Consider the following 26,248-nt stretch of genomic DNA (forward strand, 5'->3'; position numbering starts at 1 on the left):
GCAGCCCCCCCGCAGGGTGACCCGACTCCGGCCGGGCACCATCTAAAACTGAGGTGCCTGTGGCTCGGGGGCGGGGTATAGGGGAGGTTGGACCCAAGTGCATCCTGGGAGCAGCTAAAAGCTTTAACTCCGTGGTGCCCGAGGATCTAGGATCCAGCTATACCCCAAGGTCACCCTGTGGACCCCTATGGACCCTGAAGTAGAAAAAGGGAGATGAGGCGCAAGAGCGAGGGGGGGCAGTGAAGGCTGCAGAGCTGAGGAGGAAATACAGGAAGTGAGGACAATACAGGAGAAGGGGATACTGGAGGTCCTGAAGAAGAGGCATAAGAATCACAGATCTCCACCAGTTGTCAGCCAGTTCTGCAATGGAGCGCACTAGCACCAAGCCAAGCAAGTTTTACCATCCCAGATGCTTCCTCCTTACAAAGGCTACTCCTGCAGCCAGATCCAAAGATGGTGTCCTGCTCCAAGGGCACAAAACTAAACCACAATTATCCCCCAAAGGGATATTAAAGGGAAGGAGTCAAGCGTAATACAAGTTTAGTTTGTATTTGTGGCAGCTCCTGGTTTGGCACCCTCTACAGGACAGGGTTGGCAGTGTCGCCAAGATTGGAGCAAACTGTGCTATGTCTACATGTCTTTAAATATTAGGCTGAATCAAGTAGTTACCAAAACCAAATTTATATAGTTGAGCTCATTCATATATTCTTGCTCCTACTATTCTCCTTCAAAACAATTGGGGGCCATGAAAGAATAATTTAGGTATCTATCAATGCTTACATCTATTTACTGGACATACATGGGTAACATAAAAAACAAACAAACAGTGTGCTCATGTCCAATGTATAATACAACAAGAGCAGGATATTTCTATCAAATAGTTGTAATTTGCCTTAGAAATTCATTGTATTTACAAAAGAAATAAACAAAAAAAAAAAAGAGATTTTGGATTGAACTCAAATCAGTATTTTCAGGCATTTAATATTCTAACCAGACTTTGGGGGGCTGCGGCTACAGTTATTAAACGCTGACCACTGTGCATTACCTTTATCTGAATGGTCGTGCTTCGGTGAAGGCAATTCTTCCTTGTCCGTGTTCCTCTTCTCCTCCTCTTCTTCATACTCGCTGAATGCAGAATTGGAGGCTTTCTACGTGGAGAGAGGAATTATTCAATTCTGCTTAATGAGACTATTTTACTCTAGAACAGGGACTCTAACAACTTTTTAGCATGTACCCCTGGGGGAGAGTGGCATGTGTTCACCAATCACCACAGTGATCAATCTGCCTAGTTTGGGGTGGTAGATGTTGCGAGTTAAAGTCCCCTTGGTAATTTTGCACTTTGTAAAGATATCACATGTTTGAAGTCGTCCCCATCCGCCTCTCATTCACAATTTAAGTCCTTAGGTTACTGACATTCTGCCCTTTCTGTCTCCATTGTTTATTTGTAGTTCATACAGTGCGGTCGTCATTTATAAATCCATGCCGAATATATTTTAGAAAAGAAGCTATATACATTGATATGCTCAGTGCTCACCCCAGAAAATTTCGCTAGCCAGGTGGGGTGGGAGTGTAATACTTTGCAATAATGAAAAATGTTGACATAATTTTTTTTATTTTAAAAAAAGGACGTATTGCAGATATTGGCCACTTGCCGGCTGGACTCAGATATAATGGTGACACCTGTCAAACCGTAACGCAGGTGTCCTAGGGCGAGCTCAGGGAGGACAGAAACCTCCCGTGGAGCAGAAGGGCAATGCATGCTGAGACACCGTGCACACTCTGGCCCTCATTCAGAGGCGTTCGCAAAAAGCGAGCGCTCGTTCTGAATGAGAGCGGCCGCTTCTATTTTTAAGTGCGGCCTCCTGGTCGCTAGCTAAGCTGTGGGTTACCACGCCCAGCTTAGCGACCAGGTTGATTGTCGCGATGGTCAAGACCATCGCGACCATCGGGGCTTGCGACGAAACCCTAAGGTTGGGTCTCTGCAACCGCAAGCCCCAGGGAGCTTCCTGCTCTGATTGAGCAGGAAGCTCCCCAATGACATCACTGCTGATGTCATTGCGGCCGCCCACAAAAGGTAGGCGCGCCTCCGTTTGTGAAACCACCCTCCCGCCCTGCCTACAAAACGTTTTGTAGTGAGCTCCGGAGCGACAGTTTCTCTCTTGCTCCGGGGCTTGCGCACATGCAGTGCGGCCGCTGCGCGTGTGCAGGACCAAAACAACGACCGGGTATGAATGAGGTCCTCTGTCTTCCCTCTCTGCACTGTTCCTGCAGCCCAAACTGCGACTGTTACATATCGGGGGAGGACCTGCCAGTCACAGTAACACAAGCGAAGCACGACTCTACTCAGAGGCACAGATACAGATCTCCCTCCCGTCAGAGATCCCTCCCCCATCCTTAAGAGACTACAGACACCTCAGATCTAGCATTATACATGTGTGTGTGAGATCGGGCAACATATTGTCTAGCATGCGCCCAGTTTAAATCGTCAGATGGGCTTCCTTCGCATACACAAAAAAAAAAGAAAAAGGAGGAGGATTGAGCTACCTGACTATACCCGATGCTGCTATACTTGCAGCACATACAATCTGAGGAGCTTGTGTAGGGGAGGAGGTTGCATACAATCACAATCAACTTCATTAAGAGCTAGTTTTTTTTTTTTTTTAAATGTCCTTACCTAACCTCCATGACGTGCAATGTTCCCCAGATGGAGGAGAAGGACAATCTACCTCAGGTGGTACATAGCCATTACATACCTCTCTCTTTTCCTCCATCTCCTCACAGTATTTCTTGTACCGGACTAAAGCGTTTGCCAATTTCTCGATAGCTTTCAGCAGAAATGAAATATCATCTTCTCCAAAAATCTTAAAACTACCCTGCGGGGTTAGAGAGAGCGACATGTGTAACAAATGCTGGCCATACACGGGACGATCGATCACACGATTTGGGCAGTTTCTACAGGTTGGACAGACCAATTATTTGAAAATAGTTGTATTTTGAGTCTTCTGCGACCCCGGTGCGCGTCCCCGCCGTCGTCTAGTTGGATCGCAGATCAGCTGGTTTTGCAGAGAGATCTCAACTGATCATGTAGGAATTGACACACATTTTGGTAGATGTATGATAGCGGCACTTAACGTGCCGCTACAACATTTCCCATTTCGCCTCTTTACCGAGGCGAAGCAGGAAGCACTACCGATGAGATGTAAGAACATCTCATCGGCCGGAGAGGGGGAGCGTTAACTCCCACCTCCGGCGCTACCCGCTAGAGACAGCAGCGCATCAGCCTAGTGCTGATGCCCTGTGTCTCTGTCCCGGCCGGCTCCATTGAGCATGCGCGGGATCTCGCAAGTATCGCGAGATCCCAGCGTGCAGCCCTGGAGCCGGCAGCAGCCCCAGCAGGGACAGCACTGTCCCTGCTGTGGGGATAGGCTAGCGCCAGGCTGTAGCTGTCGATGCCGACAGCTACAGCCGGCCGAATGGTCATGCGGTATGACCTTTCGTACATGGCCTTGTAGATAGCAGCGCCGATAATGACAGGCGTCCTTGTCATTTACCGCCCAGAACCCCGATCATACATCGGGGAGAAGCGGTATCAGCGCACATGACGTGCGCTGATATCGTTTCTAGGCTTCGTACATCTACCCCATTATGTGATGTGATTGATCAAATCGTATGGTCTTATGTGAAATAGTTACATTTTAAATACAAATCGTCCTGTATGTGAAGGGAAGAATTTTCAAGGGAAATCGCACAACTTATCTGTCCAACTTTTGAATCTCGCCGTGTATGGCCACCTTAACAGGCAGACCTGGATAAACATCTCTATCCTATCTGTCTAAAAAGCGCAAGAAGAAAAAAAAAAAAAAAAAAAACAACCGGGAAAAAAAAGGCCCAAATCTCTCCCATGTGTAACAATCTGCGGGCTGCGCAGCATCTGGCCGATTATTCCTGTAATCGCATCACTGTCACATCATCAGCCAGATGTTAACACTCACCAGACAGCGCATCACTATTTCATGGATATATCCATCTTAAAAACTCATTGTAATGTCGAAGCTGAATAATTGGCTGAGACAAGATCAGTTTAAAATTGAAGCGTGCGCGACGCCATCTTGCAAATGGCAGCTAGACTCCATTTTAGAAACAAGAATCTGCAAGACGCCATTTTGTGACCAGCGTCATTTCAAGTTACAACTCAGGAGCTAAGAACAGATGGCAATGTTTTTGTTAATCTACCAAGGGCAACTGGAAGAACAAGCTTTCTGAGTAAGAGTAAATAGAATAGACAATGGGTATTTTTACATACAAATTGGGAATCCCTGGATGCAGATAAAGTATAGTTGTGGCAATTGTAATATAATCCAGGCATTGATCTACACAATTGGATTTGTCTGAATCCTAGACAGGATGGCCCCAACTTCACAGCTTGATTCACAGTTCACACAAGAGTCTGGGAGAACAAAATAGTTTTTTTCCTTTGAACACAGGACAGGTGGGGGCCTGCTGACAGAGGGCATGGAACTACAATGCTCAGCAATCCCAACTGCTGAATGTTCACTTCGTGTATGAGAAATTATGCACTCAAATCTCACCCATTAATAACGAGCATCCTTATATGAAACCCCGAATACCCACACATTACATATTCACACATAAGGTTCAATAAGCTCTAAAGTGTATGATTTAAGTTGGTTCAGTTAGTTTAAATGCTGAAAAATAAAGATATTTGATAACTAAGGTATTATACATGATAAACAAGTCATGTTTGGAGTTGTATTGATGCGTATCCTTTTTACAGTATTCCGGTGTTATCGGTGGGGAGATCGCATCATACATTCCCGAGTTATGGATCGCAGAGCCTACAAGCAACAAAATGTATATTTTAGAAGCAACTGTTAGGATGCTGCAGGAGGCGTGAAGAGGAAGACCCCCAGCTGTTAGAGGCAGGGAGAGTCTGTTTGAAGCAGCCTGTTAAATGTGCTGTAACAGATGCTTCACCTCTGGGAACCAATGATATCAGCAACAGACTTCCCTATTGTCCTGTTTATTCTGGGGGGGTATAAATATGAGTGCACGAATGCTGGTTCTGGGTCTTCGTGCTGAATGACGAGGGGTCTCTTGCTGATGCCTATCTCTGGGTCCGGAAGCGCCTGCGTATGTATACTGTACTTGGGGTCTGTATAATTTCCTTTTGCGCCTAAATTGTGTCTTGATCAATTGCGTGTAACTGTCTGAACTTTTACCTGAATATCACTTGTGCTTTGGAATCACAGATTCCACGTCTAAGTCTTTAATTATGGTATGACTGCGTACGCAAATTAGCGTCATCCTTAGAGGTTTATAGGAAGGGTTTTAGAAGGTACAGGCAGGGGTATATAGAGGTTCATTTTAATATCAACATTAAGAATACCCAGTTTGCTCTACGTACACCCAAGTCTGGCTGCACGTCATGGGTAATAATTCACGGCCATTATAATTTGCTTTTAAAGTTGGGTATCGCCCGATCCAGCAAATCATCCCGATATATCGTCTACATCGGCCAATGTGTACATACTATGCGCGCTCCCGCAGGTCATCCATTGGGGTTGTTCCGTTGGCCTACATTTAGGGTCGATGGAACAATCCAGATGTCGACACCGGCATAGTGGAAGGAGCTGGTGCCCTACATATCGGGGTGGTCGGTCATCGCATCGTGCAGTTTGTACCGACCGCCCGATATATTGTGCGATCGGGCGTTACATCGCTGGGTACACACATCAGCAAGTGGGTTCCCAGCTTGAGTCTGTGAATGGACACTAGCGCTTGCTTGGGTTCTTTACATTCATTTATGTATGTATACACAGCACAAAGCACAACTGGGGCAGGCACATATGTAAGGAGATATTGTCTACTTATTGTAGTGCACTAGATTGCTAAAGGCCATTCGTTAATTGGCTGGGCTGCTGTACATCTCTGCCCTTCCCCCCCTCCCATAAAGTTAGGTCCAAGGTCTTATTATGCATAACAAGTTTAGGGTTTTATGTATCGAGCAGTGAAAAGCGTGGAGGAGTGGACCAGGGGAGACGTTGCCTATAGCAACCAATCAGCTTCTACCTATTATTTTATAGACTGTACTTGATAAATGCTACTTCAAAGTCGACTGGTTGATAGGGGCAACTTCTCCACTGGTTCACCGCTCCGCGCTTTTCACTGCTTGATACATAGGGACCCGTTAACGACAGACAGACAATAACACTGTAGAGATTTACCAAGAAATCAATAATCTCTTTGTGGTTTGTAAACTCTTCCGGGTCACTATAAGCAGGTTCCTACAAAGAAGAACAGAGATTATATCACATATTTGTAACATGACCACAAATAGGGTGTGTGTGTATATATATATTATATATATATATATATTAGTTATTTGCACACCTCTTGGCTATTGCCATCATTCTCCTCTTTCCCATCATCTCCAGTTTCCTCTTCATTATTATCTTCTTCCTTAAAAACAAACAAAACAAAATAATAATGCTATAGCTACGAGCATAGACTAGACTGTGATGTATATATAGGAATATGGAATGCTGGCCACAAGGTAGAGATATTAGGCTAGAACCTATTTTGCTAAACGTCATTATACTGGTTGGTGGAATTAAGGCCCTCATTCAGAGCCGGACGCTCTGAGCAGAGCGCACGTTCTGAATGAGGGCCGCCCTCCATAATTATGGAGCGTCCTCCTGGACGCTCGTATAGCTGTGGGTCACCACCCACAGCCTATACGAGCGTGCAGTTTGATGGCCGCGATGGTCATGACCATCGCCACTGCGAGCCGGAGCCTGCGGTTGAGTTTTTCAACCGCAAGGCCCGGAGTGATTTTGGCTCTATCAGAGCCAAAATCACTCCCACTGACATCACTAGTGATGTCAGTGGGCCGGCTTCTGACGGTAGGCGTTCCCTTGGGAACGCCCCCCGGCAGGGAGGCACGCCCCCGGCATGCCCACCAAAGGGGGCGTGCTGTCAATCAACATCGACAGCACGCCCCCTTTGATCAGACACAACGAGCGAAGGAAAGTCTTTCGCTCGTCGCGTCTGGCGCATGCGCACGACGGAGCTCCCGCCGTCGTGCGCATGCGCAGTGCACAACATCGACCCACTTGCGAGCGGACAGCCGCTTGCGAGTGGGTCTGAATCAGGCCCTAAGTTGATAGTGATATGATCCAAGATAGAGTTACTTCTAGTGCTCGGCTTGTGAGAGCCCAAAGATTAAAAATAAATGAAGCATATACAGGGGTGTCCTCAGACAATATGGCTGCAGTGGCGCCAATCAGCCCTTGTCAGCGCACCAGGTCCCGTCTGACTCGGCTTGCGCCGAGTGTCTCTATCGCATCTTTATCACCTGAAAATGACACTTAGAGCCGTATTCAATATGAGCCGAGATACTTTTTCGCGGCCCGGACTTTCCGCCTACTTCACCTGTTTGGCAGGCGGAAAAGTATCGCCCGCGTGCACGCTTTTCCCCGTATTCAATATGAAAGTACGCGAAAACGGGACCCGGCGAAACTGAAACAGCCGGAAAGTGCTGTCAGATTTGGGGAAATCAGTCTGACACCCCACAAAAGATGCTCTGACATGGGGGTTCACTATGGTACCCCCCGATTTGGCTTGCTGAAGGTATTTGGAGTTTTTAAACGGGCTCAATAGCTGCTAAATAGCGTTTTTCTATAAGTGGTGCAGAATAGTATTCGGGAGTAGTTTTTTCTGAAAATAACTCTTCCCAGCAAATTTGGGGTACTTGAAAATAGGGGTCAGCATATTTAAAAGTTGCTAAAGTAAAGTTGAAAAAAACGTGAACAATCCACCTGCCGCAAGCACCTGCAATCAAAAAAACACTTGGGGCATACTTGGGGACCCCCCCAGAGTCAAGTTCGCTAGTTTTTAACTTTGTACCCCAACTTTTTTTTTTGCCCCCTTTTTCAAAGTTATTTTTTTGGGGATCCTTAAATGTTTTTTTTTTTTAAATTGACACAGTTTACCTTTGGGGTACTGTCTGAAGGCTGCAGGGGGGTTCCCGCAACATTGCACCCCAAAAACCCCAATTCTGCACTTTTTTTCGCCTGCTATTCAAAGGCGAAACTTTTTCGCCTGGTACATTGCATTGACTTTCCGCCTAGGCAGAAAGTCCTTCAAATTGAATACGGGGTAAAACCAAAGCAGGCGAAAATTACGTCGCCCGTGAAAAAGTTTCGCCAAAAACACGGGAAAACGGCTTTTCGCTCCAAATTGAATATGGGCCTATGTTGCAAACGGATGCGATAAACCAATGCAATGATTCATTTGATATGCGCACGGACATACCGGTGTCGTATATCGAATTAATCAGTACAGTCTCGTAAAAGCGTTTTTTTACCCCACGCCTACTTGAATGTTTCCCCATAGCATGGCTTCCGCGTGTTTGATTGAGGTGGTGGGACAAGTGCCTAGTTGGGGCTTACAGTCTCGTAAACCAGGAACGGACTTGCGTACGTTTGTGTAGCATTCGCAAGATGCCCCGTGGTTTTAGATGCCGGTCGTGTGGGGAAGCTCTTTTCATTGCTTGATGTTTTACTGCTTTTCCTGTTCCTTGTTTGTTACTCACTATACACCCCTCCAGAAGTTAATTTAACATAACTGCAATGTTCCCGGCAGACATGGGTTATAGCGGGAGGGGGGGATGTAGTCAGCAGGTAAGTATCAGGGGTTATGGGGAGGGATAGGGTGCAAGATTAGGGTTAGGCAGTAATGGGGGATGGATAGGTTTAGGGTGCGGGGAGGGGGGCTTGGTTCAGGCACTGAGGGGGAGGTTAGGGATAGGCATCAGGAACGGAAAGTTAGGGTAGGGAGAAGTGTCGGTATAATAACCCTGTCGGGATCCCGGCACCGGGATTCTGACCGCCGGGATTCCGGCAACTCATACCCAACCCATAGCGGGGATAGCATGTACAAGTGATATAGCTTTAAAGTGACCACTATACCCCAACATTACCCCAGTGTCTTCAAGAAAGAGACTGACAAAGTGCAAAACTAAAAACTTTGCTCATTTTATTTGTATGTGTTCATAAAGTCAGGGGGAGCTTCTTACCGTTGTGTACACAGGATCCGATAGGGTTGCGCTGCTCTCGAAAGAACAAAAAATAAATAAATAATGATGTACCGATTTCACAATAACCCCCTGACAAAAACAGCTATTTTTCTAGCTCACTGTAGCAAATTCAAATATAGAGACAGTCTGGATACTACTACTACTACTACTACTACTGTATACTACTACTACTACTGATACTACTACTGTATACTACTACTACTACTGTATACTACTACTGATACTACTACTGTATACTACTACTACTACTACTACTGTATACTACTACTACTACTACTACTGTATACTACTACTACTACTGATACTACTACTGTATACTACTACTACTACTGTATACTACTACTGTATACTACTACTACTACTGATACTACTACTACTGTATACTACTACTGATACTACTACTGTATACTACTACTACTGTATACTACTACTACTACTGATACTACTACTGTATACTACTACTACTGTATACTACTACTACTACTACTACTGTATACTACTACTGATACTACTACTACTGTATACTACTACTGTATACTACTACTGATACTACTACTGTATACTACTACTACTACTGATACTACTACTACTACAGTATACTACTACTGATACTACTACTACTACTACTGTATACTACTACTGTATACTACTACTACTACTACTACTGTATACTACTACTACTGTATACTACTACTGATACTACTACTGTATACTACTACTACTACTGTATACTACTACTACTACTGTATACTACTACTGATACTACTACTGTATACTACTACTACTGTATACTACTACTGATACTACTACTGCTGCTACTACTACTACTGATACTACTACTGTATACTACTACTACTACTGTATACTACTACTACTACTGTATACTACTACTGATACTACTACTGCTGCTACTACTACTGTATACTACTACTGATACTACTACTACTACTGTATACTACTACTGATACTACTACTACTACTGCTGCTACTACTACTACTACTACTGTATACTACTACTACTACTGTATACTACTACTACTACTACTGATACTACTACTGCTGCTACTACTACTACTACTGTATACTACTACTGATACTACTACTACTGTATACTACTACTGATACTACTACTACTACTGATACTACTACTACTACTGATACTACTACTACTACTGTATACTACTACTACTACTACTACTGTATACTACTACTGATACTACTACTACTACTGATACTACTACTGTATACTACTACTACTGATACTACTACTACTACTGTATACTACTACTGATACTACTACTACTGTATACTACTACTGATACTACTACTACTACTACTGTATACTACTACTGATACTACTACTGTATACTACTACTACTACTGTATACTACTACTGATACTACTACTACTACTGTATACTACTACTGATACTACTACTACTGTATACTACTACTACTACTACTGTATACTACTACTGATACTACTACTACTACTGATACTACTACTGATACTACTGTATACTACTACTGCTGCTACTGTATACTACTACTACTGTATACTACTACTGATACTACTACTACTACTACTGATACTACTACTACTGATACTACTACTACTGATACTACTACTGTATACTACTACTATATACTACTACTACTACTGATACTACTACTACTACTGTATACTACTACTGATACTACTACTGTATACTACTACTACTACTGTATACTACTACTGATACTACTACTGTATACTACTACTACTACTGTATACTACTACTGATACTACTACTGTATACTACTACTACTGATACTACTACTGTATACTACTACTACTGTATACTACTACTGATACTACTACTGTATACTACTACTACTACTGTATACTACTACTGATACTACTACTACTACTGTATACTACTACTGATACTACTACTACTGTATACTACTACTGATACTACTACTGTATACTACTACTATATACTACTACTACTGTATACTACTACTGATACTACTACTACTACTGTATACTAGTACTGATACTACTACTACTACTGTATACTACTACTGATACTACTACTACTGTATACTACTACTGATACTACTACTGTATACTACTACTGTATACTAGTACTGATACTACTACTACTACTGTATACTACTACTGATACTACTACTGTATACTAGTACTGATACTACTACTACTACTGATACTACTACTGTATACTACTACTACTACTACTACTGATACTACTACTGTATACTACTACTGATACTGTATACTACTACTGATACTACTACTACTACTGATACTACTACTACTACTGTATACTACTACTGATACTACTACTACTGTATACTACTACTGATACTACTACTGTATACTACTACTGTATACTAGTACTGATACTACTACTACTACTGTATACTACTACTGATACTACTACTGTATACTAGTACTGATACTACTACTACTACTGATACTACTACTGTATACTACTACATACTACTACTGATACTGTATACTACTACTGATACTACTACTACTACTGATACTACTACTACTACTGATACTACTACTACTGATACTACTACTACTGATACTACTACTACTGATACTACTACTACTGATACTACTACTACTACTGTATACTACTACTGATACTACTACTACTACTGTATACTACTACTGATACTACTACTGATACTACTACTGTATACTACTACTGATACTACTACTGATACTACTACTGCTACTACTGATACTACTACTACTGTATACTACTACTACTGATACTACTACTACTACTACTGTATACTACTACTACTACTGTATACTACTACTGATACTACTACTGTATACTACTACTACTACTACTGTATACTACTACTGTATACTACTACTACTGATACTACTACTGTATACTACTACTACTACTGATACTGTATACTACTACTGATACTACTACTACTGATACTACTACTACTGTATACTACTACTACTGTATACTACTACTATATACTACTACTACTGTATACTACTACTGATACTACTACTACTACTGTATACTAGTACTGATACTACTACTACTACTGTATACTACTACTGATACTACTACTACTGTATACTACTACTGATACTACTACTGTATACTACTACTGTATACTACTACTATATACTACTACTACTGTATACTACTACTGATACTACTACTACTACTGTATACTAGTACTGATACTACTACTACTACTGTATACTACTACTGATACTACTACTACTGTATACTACTACTGATACTACTACTGTATACTAGTACTGATACTACTACTACTACTGATACTACTACTGTATACTTCTACTACTGTATACTACTACTGATCCTACTACTGTATACTACTACTACTGTATACTACTACTACTACTGATACTGTATACTACTACTGATACTACTACTACTACTACTGATACTACTACTACTGTATACTACTACTACTACTACTACTGTATACTACTACTACTGATACTACTACTGTATACTACTGACTAATGAATAAGCAATGTTTACAATTCCTTATTTCATGTACAATGTCCATACTCACCAAGCTTCTGTTATCATTACATGTGCTTCATGCGCTGCCTTTATTTCTGCAGGTAATAACATGTACAGAAATGTATTTAGTCAGTTTGCATAAAGCTCTCTGTATGTATGTATGTATGTATATATATATATATATATATATATATCTCTCTGTCTCCAACCAGGATCCGGCACTCACTGGTAAATATAAATACTCAGCCGGGTGCCCTCATCAATGTACCTGAGGACCTCAGGCACATTGTCACATACCAATCCCGCTGGCGGCACTCCGTATATTTTGGTCTTTTTGTAATTAGCGACATTTCAGCGCCTTTATTCATCGCTTTTATCAAGCTTACAATACAACAATAAAAAGTGACCAACCTTAAATAGCCAGCCTCTCTTGTGCGAGACGATCAGCCAGCCACGTGTGCGACGCCAGCGGGATTGGTGTGTGTGTATATATATCTATATACATATATCTATCTTTGAATACGATTACTCATTTTACATACAAGTAGTAGGACCCAATAATAATTACAAAGTTCTAGGGGCAGGAAATAGTGGCTGGTCCATTTTTAAACTGCCCAGCAACAGTAACCAGATCAGTAAAACTTTTGTAATCTGTAGCCTGAAGGCTAAACAACTTATGAAGCCTGACTATGTAGACCAACTTTTTGGCCTCAATCCTATTAGCCGCACAGGGGACGAATTGCCTTTGCAATGGCGCAGAAAGCTGGTAACGGCAATGCAACTAGCTCCCCCCTAGTGGCCCGATCTCACCCTGGACTGGCACATTTTTGTGTGCGGCCCTATGGTGTTGCGAGCAAAAATCCAGGACCCCGGGAGGTACTGTAAGTGCGGCTTGCTATGGCAGAGATTCAAATGAGGACGGAGAGTTAAATAAGGAACTTCTACTATGAAAGAATCAGTATTATCCTGGAAAGTACCTAGAAATGATAGAAGTCGGTCAGGAACTGGGACTTTACATTTTGTTGCAGCAAATTCCTCATTGGTGAAGTCCATTTCCTTCAACTTGCTGTCTGGTCCATAATTTATGCTAGAAGGAGGTGACGGTTCTAGGAGAAATAAATGATAAAAAAAAACAAGAATTGATGAAAGTTTGTTACAGTATCATATTACCAACGTACATAAAAGATATTTGCTACCTGCTCACGTTACAAGGTTAAGCTTACATTACAAGGTTAAGTTTACAGAGTACATCTCTTAATATCTACACTCTTAATATACAGTCACACCCTAATTATTCCTGTCTGCAGTATGTTGTCAGTGGCTTGAAGAGATGAGGTCAGCAGAAGGAGCAAGGTTTGCCTAACTCTCCTCATCGGAACACTGGTTCCCCACCAGCTAAATAACTATTTGCAACTGGGTTACTTTGGAACTCTCACCCCAAACTTGATTATTGAAGGAACCGTCCTTAAAGGTTTACCAGAATCACTGGTTTGGCTATCTGGGCCAAGTCATATATACTTAATAATGGTTATACCATAAATGGTACAACATTCCCCGCAAAAAAAAAAAACAAAACTCAGAATTATTGGAACTTATTGTTAAATCCTTTTCTCCAATTCCATCTGGGGGACACTGGACCATGGGCTGCTCAGGGGAGGGTCATAGGAGTCAGTACTTATCAGACTAGTATAATCTTAAAGGGAGTGGCTCCTCACCTCTGCATCCCATGGTCTCCAGTACAATTTCTACACTAGCCCTAAACCAAGGGTGAACAACAATGCAAATTTACAAACCAGCAAGGACCAACCACCAAACAAAAAAACAGAGCATAAGGGTTGTAACGCAGTGTTCCTCAGATGGACTCAGAATGGAAAGTATAAAGGTCCCATCAAAGCTGCCCCTAGGGGAGGGTACTGAGATAGATACAATAGTTAAGTGCGCCTGTCCATGTCCTCTACATAGGGATAAGAACACAAACAGTCCAGGTATATTATGATAAATACCGTATATACTCGAGTATAAGCCGAGTTTTTCAGCACAAAAAATGTGCTGAAAAAGTACCCCCTCGGCTTATACTCGAATCAAGTGTAGCGCTGCCCGGACGGAGTTCGGTCAGCGCTACACACTGCCAAACATACAGCCGCCGGAGCCGGCAGCTGCGTGTTTGGTGTAATCAGCAGCCGCTGAGAGTCTGTCATCTTCCGGCTCCCGCAGTGGGTGATGGGAGACATGTCGTCATGACGACGTCTCTCCCATGCAAAGAGGCCGGAGGAGCGGACAGCGGCGGGACCAGGAGCGGGAGTTTAAGGTAAGTGTTTATTTTTTTTTTAATTCTTTTCATGTCTCTCTCTACTAGGGGGGGGGGGGGGGACGACTACAGGGGGCACTACCAGGGGGCGATGACTACAGGGGGCACTACCAGGGGGCGATTACTACAGGGGGCACTACCAGGGGGGGGATTACTACAGGGGGCACTAAAAGGGGGGATTACTACAGGGGGCACTAAAAGGGGGGATTACTACTGGGGGTACTACCAGGGGGGGATTACTACTGGAGGCACTGAAAGGGGGGATTACCACTGGGGGCACTACCAGGAGGGATTACTACTGGGGGCACAACCAGGGGGAATTACTACTGGGGGCACAACCAGCTGCTGCCATTTCCCACACTAGGCTTATACTCGAGTCAGTAAGTTTTCCCAGTTTTTTTGGGTAAAAGTAGGTACCTCGGCTTATATTCGGGTCGACTTATACTCGAGTATATACGGTACATCTATAAACTCAGAACGAGTAAACCACACCCAAATCAATCAGAAAGACTTATAGATCTATACACCGGTCAGCCATAACATTAAAGCCTGTTCCCTTGCGACGCCAAAACAGCTCTGACCGGTCGAGACATGGACTCTACAAGATCTCCGAAACTGTCCTGTTGTATCCGGCACCTAGCCATTAGCAGCAGATCGTTTAGGTGCTGTGAGTTGTGAGGTGGGACCTCTATAGCTTGGACTTTTTTAAGCACATTCAACTGATGTTCTATTGGAGTGAGATCTGGGGAATTTGAAGGACAAGTCAACACCTTGAATTCTGTCATGTTTCTCAAACCGTTCCTCAACAATATTTGCAGTGTGGCCGGGCGCATTATCCTACTGAAAGTGGCCACTGCCATCAGGGAATACCGTTGCTATAGAGGCGTGTACTTGGTCTTCAACCCTGTTTAGGTGTCAAAGTGACATCCTCATGAATGCCAGGACCCAAAGTTTCTCAGTAGAACATTGCCCAGATTATCATACTGCCTCCGCCGGCTTGCCTTCTTCCAAAAGTACATCCTGGTACCATCCCTTCCCAAGGTAGACTACGCACATGCAACCACCTGTCCACATGATGTGTAAGAACACGTGATTTGTCAGACCAGGACACCTTCGTCCATTGCTTCATACTCGGGCTCAGTGGTCTAGCCATCACAATATGGTCTTTGTCAAAGTCACTCAGATCCTTACTCATATTTTCTGCTGCCCACACATCAACTTAAAGAACTGATGGATTGATGGATTCAGCAGCGATCACAAATGCAACTATGTACGCAGATCGGGGAATTCATCGCAAAGTTTTTTACACATAGGAAAAAGTACAGAACAGCCATGCAAAACGCAGCAGAAATTCAGATAACACTGTAAAAACCCTGTATAAATCAATGAACAGGTGCGCAAAAAAAAAATATGGAGGAATTAGGCTTCCAGAGAGGCTCTCAGCCAGCTCCTCCCCAGCGAAAACACTCCCTGCCACAAATTACACTTCCCGCTACAGGGAAAACAAATGGTGCAGCCCATTCCCGTGCAGCGTGCTCCTCCTCCTGGGAAGAGGGAAGCTACAGAGAAACTCCAACCAAGATGGAGGCAGCCGTGCTTTGCCGGCATGGCGTCTGCTTACTCTCTAAAAGAGTAAGAATGCCGACCGCGGGTCCAAACGGCTCTGGAACGGAGCCCCGGGCAGGGGAACCCAGGAATTTTTATAAATAAAACAGGAAACTACCCTAAAGCACAGGGCTACAGCACAGTAATTTCATTTGGCCATATAACAACAAAAGTGCCATTCTGTAACACTTGAATTAAATAAAAAAAAATAAAAAATCAGGAATAACACTTCCAGAGTGTGCACTGGACTAGATGGATGTCTGATACCACAGTTTAGTTTGGGACTAAATTGTTTCTAATCCTTTAAGGGATTTCAATTCAATCCAAAATAATTCCAAAGCAAAATTGTTTACAAATTAAGATTAACTGTTTTATTATATACTTTAATAAGGATTATAAGCCTAACAAATAGATCTTTTTTCACATTGTAAAATAACCAAAAAACCCACAATAAATATAACACAACTTACCTTTAGCAACAGTCCATGGAATGCATGCTCCCTTCACAACCTAACCCAATTGATGAACAAAAATGATAGACAAAAATTATTTTATAGGAACAAAAATGCAGAATTATACAAAAACAAATGTTACACATTTCAGAAATATAGCCCAAACTGCAATAGGCAGCAAACTGAAAAGAGACAAGCTACCGTATACTGAAGACAAAAATAAAAGCTAGAAATAACAATTACTGCACTACCAAGTACAAAAACGTTTTCATTTTATTTTAAAAGAATTATAGAATAATAGCCATCAGTATGTGTGTACATGCTGTATGTCTACACAAATTTGACAACCTATACCACATTATATATATTAAATATACTGAAAATAAATTACACATTTTCATGTCTATGGCCCTCATTCAGAGCCGCTCGTTAGCGGCAGTACGCTCGTTCCGAGCGATGTTTGCACATCTGCGCATGCGTACGGTTTTTAGTACGCATGCGCGAACCAGTCAGTGCGGCCGAAAATCGTTTGTACGCTATATAGCGAGTGCCTGCTATTTTGAGTGACAGAATGAGGCGTATGTGGGTGGTAACAGGGGAAGGTGCTTGAAAACGGGGGAGTGGAATTCGAACGCAGGCGTGCTTAAAGGTCAAAACGGGTGTTTTAAGGGAGTGCATAATTAATACAGCAGCGTCATTGACCACGTCACTTGGTTTTTTTAAACTCAGAACTGCTCGCAAAATAGCGGTTGAAAAAACCAACCACAAGAATAGCGAGCAGTTCATACGCTGTACGATGTACTCGATTAATCTAATAAATAGCGGACATGACGTATGGTGCGAGCGGCCAGGGGGCGTTTTTATCAAATAAACAAGTGTATGTTTTGCTCGCTCGTTCAGACTTAGAGGTGTGAACAGACCGCAATTTGCGAACGGATCATTTGAATAGCCACCCCTTGTTTTTGAACGAACGACCGCAAATAGCGTACGGCTCTGAATGAGGGCCTATATTTCTTTAAAGAGAGCTGCTTTATCAGTGTTGTGATACTGGAAATACTACATAATTCTCATTGTAAGTGTTATTAACAATAAAACATACATTAACATTATGTCTAAAGCAGACAGGTGACAAAGTCAACTTTAATTCTTCTTTGCACAATTATAAGAAAATAAAAATAAAATAAAAAATAAATAAATGAACAGTACATTTATTTTTTTTCTTTCAAAGTTCTTTTGAACGGCTATGCAGGTTTGCTTTAATCTTTTTAGCCTTCTTGGGCCTTTTGGACCTTTCACTTGGTATGCGCTTGAAATACCCAACGTAGGATGATGTTTACCCTATTAAGAAAAAAAAAGAATAAAAAATTATGATGTAATATAAATATATATATATATATATATATATATATATATGCACATATATACACACACGAATGCAGAACACATTATCGTTCTACAATTAAGACTTAACAAATTTGTATTTCAATAAATAAAGTGCCATGTACAGTCTCGCAACCTGGAGAATTTAAAAAACAAATATTTTAACCCCCGTACTTTCAACCCCATCTGTCATTCGCTTCCCATTGTTTTTAACAGTATTTAGAGAATCCAAAAATAAGGTGAAAGAGAAAAGATAGGGCCTGATTCAGACCCACTCGCGAGCGGCTGTCCGCTCGCAAGTGGGTCGATGTTCTGCACTGAGCATGCGCACGACGGAGGGAGCTCCGTCGTGCGCATGTGCCAGACGCGACGAGCGAAGGACTTTCCTTCGCTCGTTGTGTCTGATCAAAGGGGGCGTGCTGTCGATGTTGATTGACAGCACGCCCCCTTTGGTGGGCGTGCCTCCCTGACGGGGGCGTTTCTAAGGGAACGCCTACCGTCAGAAGCCGGCCCACTGACATCACTAGTGATGTCAGCGGGAGTGATTTTGGCTCTGATAGAGCCAAAATCACTCCGGGCCTTGCGGTTGAAAACCTCAACCGCAGGCTCTGGCTCGCAGTTTCGATGGTCACGATGGTCAAGACCATCGCGGCCATCAAACTGCACGCTCGTATAGGCTGTGGGTGGTGACCCACAGCTATACGAGCGTCCAGGAGGACGCTCCATAGTTATGGAGGACGGCCCTCATTCAGAGCGTGCGCTCTGCTCAGAGCGTACGGCTCTGAATGAGGGCCATAGTTTGCTCTTTTGCCATTATTCTTCAAAATCTATAGGGAACACGTACATCATTTAAGTAGTTAGCTGGTTTAAACCTTATATGAACTCTAATCGGCAAACCAAATGACAGTGTGGTACTTAGACTTACTACATAATCCCTAACTTCCAAAATGCTTTTAACAGGTTAAGGACATGCACTTTTGAGGGAATGAGAAAACAAATATAAAAGGAGCGTACACACTAGACGATATGCTCCCTGAGCGATATCGTCTAGTGTGTCCCCGGCAGGCTGTGCGCAATGTCGTTCATGACATTGAGCACACCCGCTGAACGATATCATTAACGATATCGTTCAGCGCCGGGCTCTCTTCCCCCATTCCCCAACATGCAGCAACCCGACGACATAGTCAGGTTGGCCTGCATGTTAACCCGATGAACGATGATGACGAACGACCAGCGGGAACGCGCCTGTCGTCGTTATCGTTCATCGTTTTTGTGTTAAAAATGGACGATAAAGTGGACGACTGAATGATAACGATATCGTTATCGTTCAATCGTCCAGTGTTAACGCACCTTATCCTCCTAAATACAAGCAACAAACAGAATAGCATGAGATCTCAGGAAAAAAAACAAGAAACAAAAACACCACAGTTGAAAAGTCTTTGGTTCCAGGATAGCAGATTATCTCATTAAGTGCACAATAAAATCCTATAGCAAAAGTATCATATAGCAATAAGCATTCTAATAAGTGACCGTGGACCGTCACTCCAGTGTATTCACAACAATTTCAAGGGTCAACAATGAGATCTAAAACAGCAATTTACTAACAAAGTGCCATCCAGCATCAATGCTGCAATATTGTATCCGTGTCACGCCACACTGTGGGGTCTATGTACTAAGCCTTCGAGAGAGAGAAAGTACCAACCAATCAGCTTCAGTTATTTTTCAAACACAGCCTGTAACGTGACAGTTAGGAGCTGACTGGTTGGTACTTTCCCTCTCTCCAAGATTTCGTACATCTCTTCCTCTGTCTCTAATGAAAGCAAGATAAAGAAGGTCACAATCTCTGACCGAGTGTAAAAGGTCTTCTCAATTTAAACGGATTTAATCGAACCATGAAAGGTATATAGGGATTTCGTACAATAAAATGTTTTAAGAACTGTATAATTGAAATAAAAGGTAATAATGAGGTGTAAAAACCACGATGGGTCTAAAGAATAACTAACAGTAGGGCATAGATGATATTAATGTTTATTAGATGACCCAGCTGTGATTTCAATCAAGCTATAAAATATGACAAACTCTTATTAAATAAAATAGCAACCATCATTGAACACATTAGCATACTGTATTAAAAGAATGACCATTACCAAGCGCTACCAAGTAAGAGAGGGCCAACAATCAAGAACAAATCATAGAGGATGTAACTTCATTGTTTGCTCAAAGAAAAGGAAAGATGAGAGAGAAATAAGAGATCTTAGATAAAGAGAGATGATCAGAAGCCCACGGGATATAATCCTGGTGTAAACTAAAAATTCTCTAGTATTGCATAATCGAGCACAATATCAAGAAACTCGGATGTAGTTTATATCTCGGCTGTCGAGATGCCGACGCCGGAATCCTGATACCAGTCAGAATCCCAACGTCAGCATCCCGACAGTAAGTATCGGGAGTTAGGGTTAGGCATTAGGGGGAGGATTAGACTCAGGCTGCAGTGGGGGCGGGGTGGTGTTAGGTTTAGGCCGTGTGGAGGGAGTGTTACGATACTTACCGGTGTCGGTATCATAACCCTGCCGGGATGCCGGAGTCGGGATTCTGAACGCCGGGCTCCTGAGTGCTGGCATTCCGTACCCAACCCAAGGAACATTACTGCTCAGACAACACACCACAGGGTCAACATCAAGAAGCTCTCATCATGTGACTAAACACATACATTTGGATGCAGGGAGCACTCGCCAAGAAAAAGGTAAAAGAATCTTCGGCCTTTATTTAGAAAGCAGTGGGTTGCATGTGAAAATTCACAACAGCGCTCCGCAGTCAGTGTAAAGGAAATCAGTATGATTTGCCGCCAGCCGCATGGACGGCGGTTCAAATCCCGACAGCGGCAGCCCGGCAAGGGTGAAAATCCTGACTGTTAATTAAGGTAAGTATTGCTAACCTTCCTCCCCCCCCTAACCCTCCCTTAGGGGTGCCTAACCCTAACCTCCGCCAGTGCCTAACCTCCCCAAGTGCCTAACCCTAACAACCCTCTAAGTTCCTAAACCTAATCCCCTCTTCCCCACAGCTTAACCCTAAATCTCCTGGGGGGGTGCCTAACCCTAACCTCCCCCCCAGGGGTGCCTAACCCTAAGTCCCCCCCAGGGAACCCCTAACCTAACCCTCCCCCCCCCCCGCCCGTGGCTGTACGCGCCCGGCTTGCCTTCGATCGGGATGCTGGGCGTCGGTAAAATGACAGGCGTCGGGATTTCGAGGCCTATCATTAAACCCTTGACGGGATTAGACAGTCGGCATTCAGACTGTGGGCATCCCGACTGCATACCAATGTAAAGCACGCTGTGTCTTTTAAAAAAAAAAAAATTCACCGACGAAAAAAAAATTAATAAAAAAAAAAAAAAAAACTGCTTCGTAAATTAAGCCCCATGTCTCATCTGGGGCACTAAATCCATACCTCCCTCAACTACAGGATTACAAATTAGGTCTGATCATCAAGTAGGGGCTACAACTAATTTTAAATGGGCAGTTCTCTTCAAGTGCTCAACAAGGCTCAACCTCTTGACCTTAAATTGCAGATGACCTGGTATTGAGCAATCAAAGTTAACAATGGAAGCCATCACAATGATTGTCATTTTAGTTATAAAGGTAGACCATACACCCTTTACTTGCATGGAACACAATAATGTCCAGTCATAGCCTGCATGCTAGTGGCTACATAAATAGACCTTACCAAGTAATTAATTCTGTGTTTAGTTCCAATAATATGCATGAACATGTTTGAGAGTAGTAGCTGACAGCCGCACAGTTTGCACGCAAATGTGCTATAGCCTTCATTCTGAAACTCGTATATGTACTCGAGACCTAGAAAGAGGAAAGAGATATCAAAATGATACAATTTGGTAAACCATGGGTAGGGTAGGAGTGTAGATCATACACAGGGGCCAGTAGCAGTAAAATGTTTAAAAAAAATTATTTTAAAATGGAACTTAATTACCCAACCGTAGGCCTGTACGTTGTTACTCAAAAAAATAAATCAAATAGACAAATTTGCAAACATTAAAGAAATGGTGCATACACACGGTCAGATTTTTCTTCAGATCTGAACGATAACGATTTAAAAAATCGTTCAGTCGTTCATATCTGAAGGAAAATCTGACATGTCTGAACGATGAACGATGTGCGTTCCCGATGGTCAGATAACGATATCTGACATCTGATGTGTTTGAAGTCTGACTTGGAACGATTTCTGACTGCATTAAAATGAATGGAATCGTCCATCATTCAAATCGTTGGTAAAATCTTTCAAATCGTAAATCTGACAAATCTGACTGTGTGTATGCACCAAAAGACTGGATGCAATCTGAAAAGGATGTATTCAAAATGTTGACAGTCATAATTAAATAACACAGCCGCTGCTAAAAGCCACAAATCCATAACCAGCCCCCGGACCTCTCAGCTTGGGCTGGCACTGGAAAATCAGGAAAGAAACTTGGTGGGGTGCCCTCCTATTTTTTAAAAATCAGTACCAGGCAGAACCAGTGAGGGGGATAACGCCATAGCATATCACAATGTTAACCAGAACCGAACTGCTCAGCCCAGGGCAGGAATCCCTCGGAAAGTTGGAAACCCCTCCCCCAAAAACGTGCCCTCCCCCAATTTTCCAATACCAGCCCAGGCTGAGAAGTACGCGGCTAGTTATGGATTTGGGGGAGCTACCGTTTTTTAGCAGCTTCTAAGCTTTTAGAAGGAGCGGTGTTATTTTACTGTCGACATTTTGGCGTCGACCTTATGATTTGTCTATATTTTAAATGTCAACATTTTGACGGTCTACATATTGTCGGCATAGTCCATGTCGGCATTTTGGTGGTCTAAATATTCTACCTGTCAACAATACAGTGTCTAAATTTTGCCTGTCTAACTAATATACCCAACCCATTTGAAATTTACGGTTTGCGAATGCTCTCTTAGCCTCCATTATTATGCTGACTACAGTATCCGCCAGTATCTGCTCTGCCTCCTATGCCAACTTAATACTATTGCCGTATAACCAACCTGTAAGAAAATAGGTATATTCAGAGTAACTGGCGAGAGGAGTTATTTCAGAGTTAAGAATTAAACCAAATCCAGGATAAAAGCAGTTTAAGAAAAATAATGAGAAGTTTGTTCTGATTTATGTCCGATTGGAAGTTGAGCCACTTTAACTTAAAGACTGGCATCAAAGGAATCCAACATTTCATTCCGCCGTTGAGAATAGCTATGACCCTCAGAATCTCAAGTCAACTGTATCCACCTCGTATTCTATTCATTCATCATCTGCGTTGCCAAGATGCTATAATAGTCAGTAGTGATACATTACTCTATCAATGTTACAGTTCATCATTCTTACTACGAGCAACAGCCTTCAGAGATAGACCTCCAATTCTGCATCAAAAAGACAGCAGATCCAGGCTGCAGAAAGGAGGGTCTATTTTTGAAAACTGATGCAGCCACAAAGTCATCTTCTCCAGAAAATCGTCCTTGTGCAATTAGCATTCATACTTAATCCACTTACCTACTGAAGGCTCAGAGTCTTTGCATGCATTTAATTGATCCTCTAAGCTCTCATCAGGCTTTTTTTCAGTCTGTCGATTTTTACCTAAACAAGAGAGAGAGCACCGAGCTGTGAATGACACGCTGAAACAGGCAAGAGGTACGGGTCAAACATTACTTGGATAATATTATTATATTTCTCTTTGCATCCACTCTAGACTGGGCGCAAGACAATTTGGAAAGGTGCGTACACATGGTACGACTTTGCAGGGCGATATGAACGATATCGTTATCGTTCATATCGTCCTGTTTGGGGACCCTTCCAACCCCCAAACGATGGACGATGCGCGGGCACGGATGGTCGATATTGGCCATCGCCCGTGCATGCAGGCCAGCCTGGTCTATATCGACCAGGTTAGCCTGGTTACTATAAACCCAGATCTCCTCGCTTCTTGTCAAACATAAAATATCCCCAATTTATAGTTTTCTTTCTCAGATCAATGCCCTTAAAGGCCAGCTTAACATCATTCTCTCTCTCTCGTTACGTTGCTAGTCCTCTCGAGAAACTCTGAGTGTTTAACGACAAAGCTGACTAAGGGCCTGATTCAGACCCACTCGCGAGCGGCTGTCCGCTCGCAAGTGGGTCGATGGTGTGCACTGCGCATGCGCACGACGGAGGGAGCTCCGTCGTGCGCATACGCGAGACGCGACGAGCGAAGGACTTTCCTTCGCTCGTTGTGTCTGATCAAAGGGGGCGTGCTGTCGATGTTGATTGACAGCACGCTCCCTTTGGTGGGCGTGCCTCCCAGACGGGGGCGTTCCCAAGGGAACGCCTACCGTCAGAAGCCGGCCCCACTGACATCACTAGTGATGTCAGTGGGAGTGATTTTGGCTCTGATAGAGCCAAAAACACTCCGGGCCTTGCGGTTGAGAAACTCAACTGCAGGCTTCGGCTCGCAGTGGCGATGGTCGCGATGGTCAAGACCATCGCGACCATCAACCTGCACGCTCGTATATGCTGTGGGTGGTGACCCACAGCTATACGAGCGTACAGGAGGACGCTCCATAATTATGGAGGTGGGCCCTGATTCAGAGCGAGCGCTCTGGTCAGAGCGTCCGGCTCTGAATCAGGGCCTATGTTAGCAAATAAATTGTGGCAAAAGAACATCTGGTGTGACCAAAAAGATCAAGAGACAGTCTAAAGCTGGCCACACATCTAAAGATTATCTGTCCAACCAGCCAACTAGTTGATTGGTTGGAATGAAAATCTGGTAAGATATGAAAGCAAATGACAATCAGCAATTTGCTCCTAAATGCCAGAAAAAAAAAAAGATGAAAATGGCATCAGACAAGTTTGTTAAATGTTTGATCGAAACAATTTGTTCAAACAACAGTTTTTGTCCATTTTCCGGCGTTTGGGAGCAAATTGCTGATTGTCATTTGCTTTCGTACCTTACCAGATTTTCATTCCAACCAATCAACTAGTTGGCTGGTTGGCCAGCTTAACTCCTCTATTACATATGACCCAAGCGAGATAATAAATGAATATTGTGACATCTATAAGCCCCCTACGATCTGCCCAGGGCTCATCTCTTTCCAGTGCGCTGCAGGATCAGGCAGATGACTACCTTACACCAGCTTGATTACCTAAAATCTTGAATGCCCACTGTGCTTATCTCAACTCTGACATCACTGCAGAAGAAGTTCAGGTGGCTAATAAAAGTTTGAAGGCACTCTGGTTTTACCCTCCCATTTAGTTTAAGGAAACTCCGGAGGTTGGGTCTGGTTGTCCTGCACAGCTCCCCCCCACGCCCCCCGTCTCTATTTTGTTTTGGATGTACAGTATGTGAGTGTCGACATTACTATTATCAGAACAAATGCTCTTCTATGGTTACTTACTGCATTATCTCATTCTTTTTGTGGCTCTATATTTTATTCACTGTGGCCCTAAATGGATGGTCACTATTGGTCAAATGTATTTCTAAGCTTTGTCATGGATACCCATTTGCTGCCATGCAACTGTATTATGTGTACTGTTGATGCTTATAGTACTTTACACAATTAAAAAAAAGAAATTTATTAAAGAAAAAAAAAAAAGTTTGAAGTCTTCCTCTGCTCCAGGGTCCCGATGGGAGACACCCCACAATATTATACAAAGTTTCCTGGTGTTTTAGCCCCGTTCCTCTAAGGCATTTTCAATAAAGTTTAACATGGTGCCTCGTTGGATCGTGCCTCAACATTGGCTAATACTGTTGTCATTCCAAAACCAGAGATCCAACATCCTGTGCTAATAAACCACCTCTCTCTCTTCTTAA

At 43.0% G+C, this 26,248-nt stretch overlaps 1 protein-coding gene across 2 annotated transcripts in view; it reads right to left on the bottom strand.

The window, feature by feature from the left end:
* LOC148474025 (uncharacterized) overlaps window positions 1–26,248 on the bottom strand; it is a 90,902-nt gene that overhangs the window by 52,305 nt on the left and 12,349 nt on the right. For both annotated transcript variants that reach the window (XM_088459157.1, XM_088459156.1), the window contains exons 5-15: window positions 23,956–24,039; window positions 22,135–22,265; window positions 18,240–18,371; window positions 17,052–17,091; window positions 13,646–13,774; window positions 12,718–12,763; window positions 9,098–9,128; window positions 6,412–6,480; window positions 6,246–6,305; window positions 2,754–2,873; window positions 1,046–1,148 (exon numbers count right to left, since the gene is read on the bottom strand). In XM_088459157.1, coding sequence (XP_088315283.1) covers window positions 1,046–1,148; window positions 2,754–2,873; window positions 6,246–6,305; window positions 6,412–6,480; window positions 9,098–9,128; window positions 12,718–12,763; window positions 13,646–13,774; window positions 17,052–17,091; window positions 18,240–18,371; window positions 22,135–22,265; window positions 23,956–24,039 — 945 coding nt within the window. The remainder of the gene's footprint in view (window positions 1–1,045; window positions 1,149–2,753; window positions 2,874–6,245; window positions 6,306–6,411; window positions 6,481–9,097; window positions 9,129–12,717; window positions 12,764–13,645; window positions 13,775–17,051; window positions 17,092–18,239; window positions 18,372–22,134; window positions 22,266–23,955; window positions 24,040–26,248) is intronic.

The sequence above is a fragment of the Taudactylus pleione genome, unplaced genomic scaffold, assembly GCF_031769625.1.
Source record: "Taudactylus pleione unplaced genomic scaffold, aTauple2 ptg000897l, whole genome shotgun sequence".
Classification (NCBI taxonomy): Eukaryota; Metazoa; Chordata; class Amphibia; order Anura; family Myobatrachidae; genus Taudactylus; species Taudactylus pleione.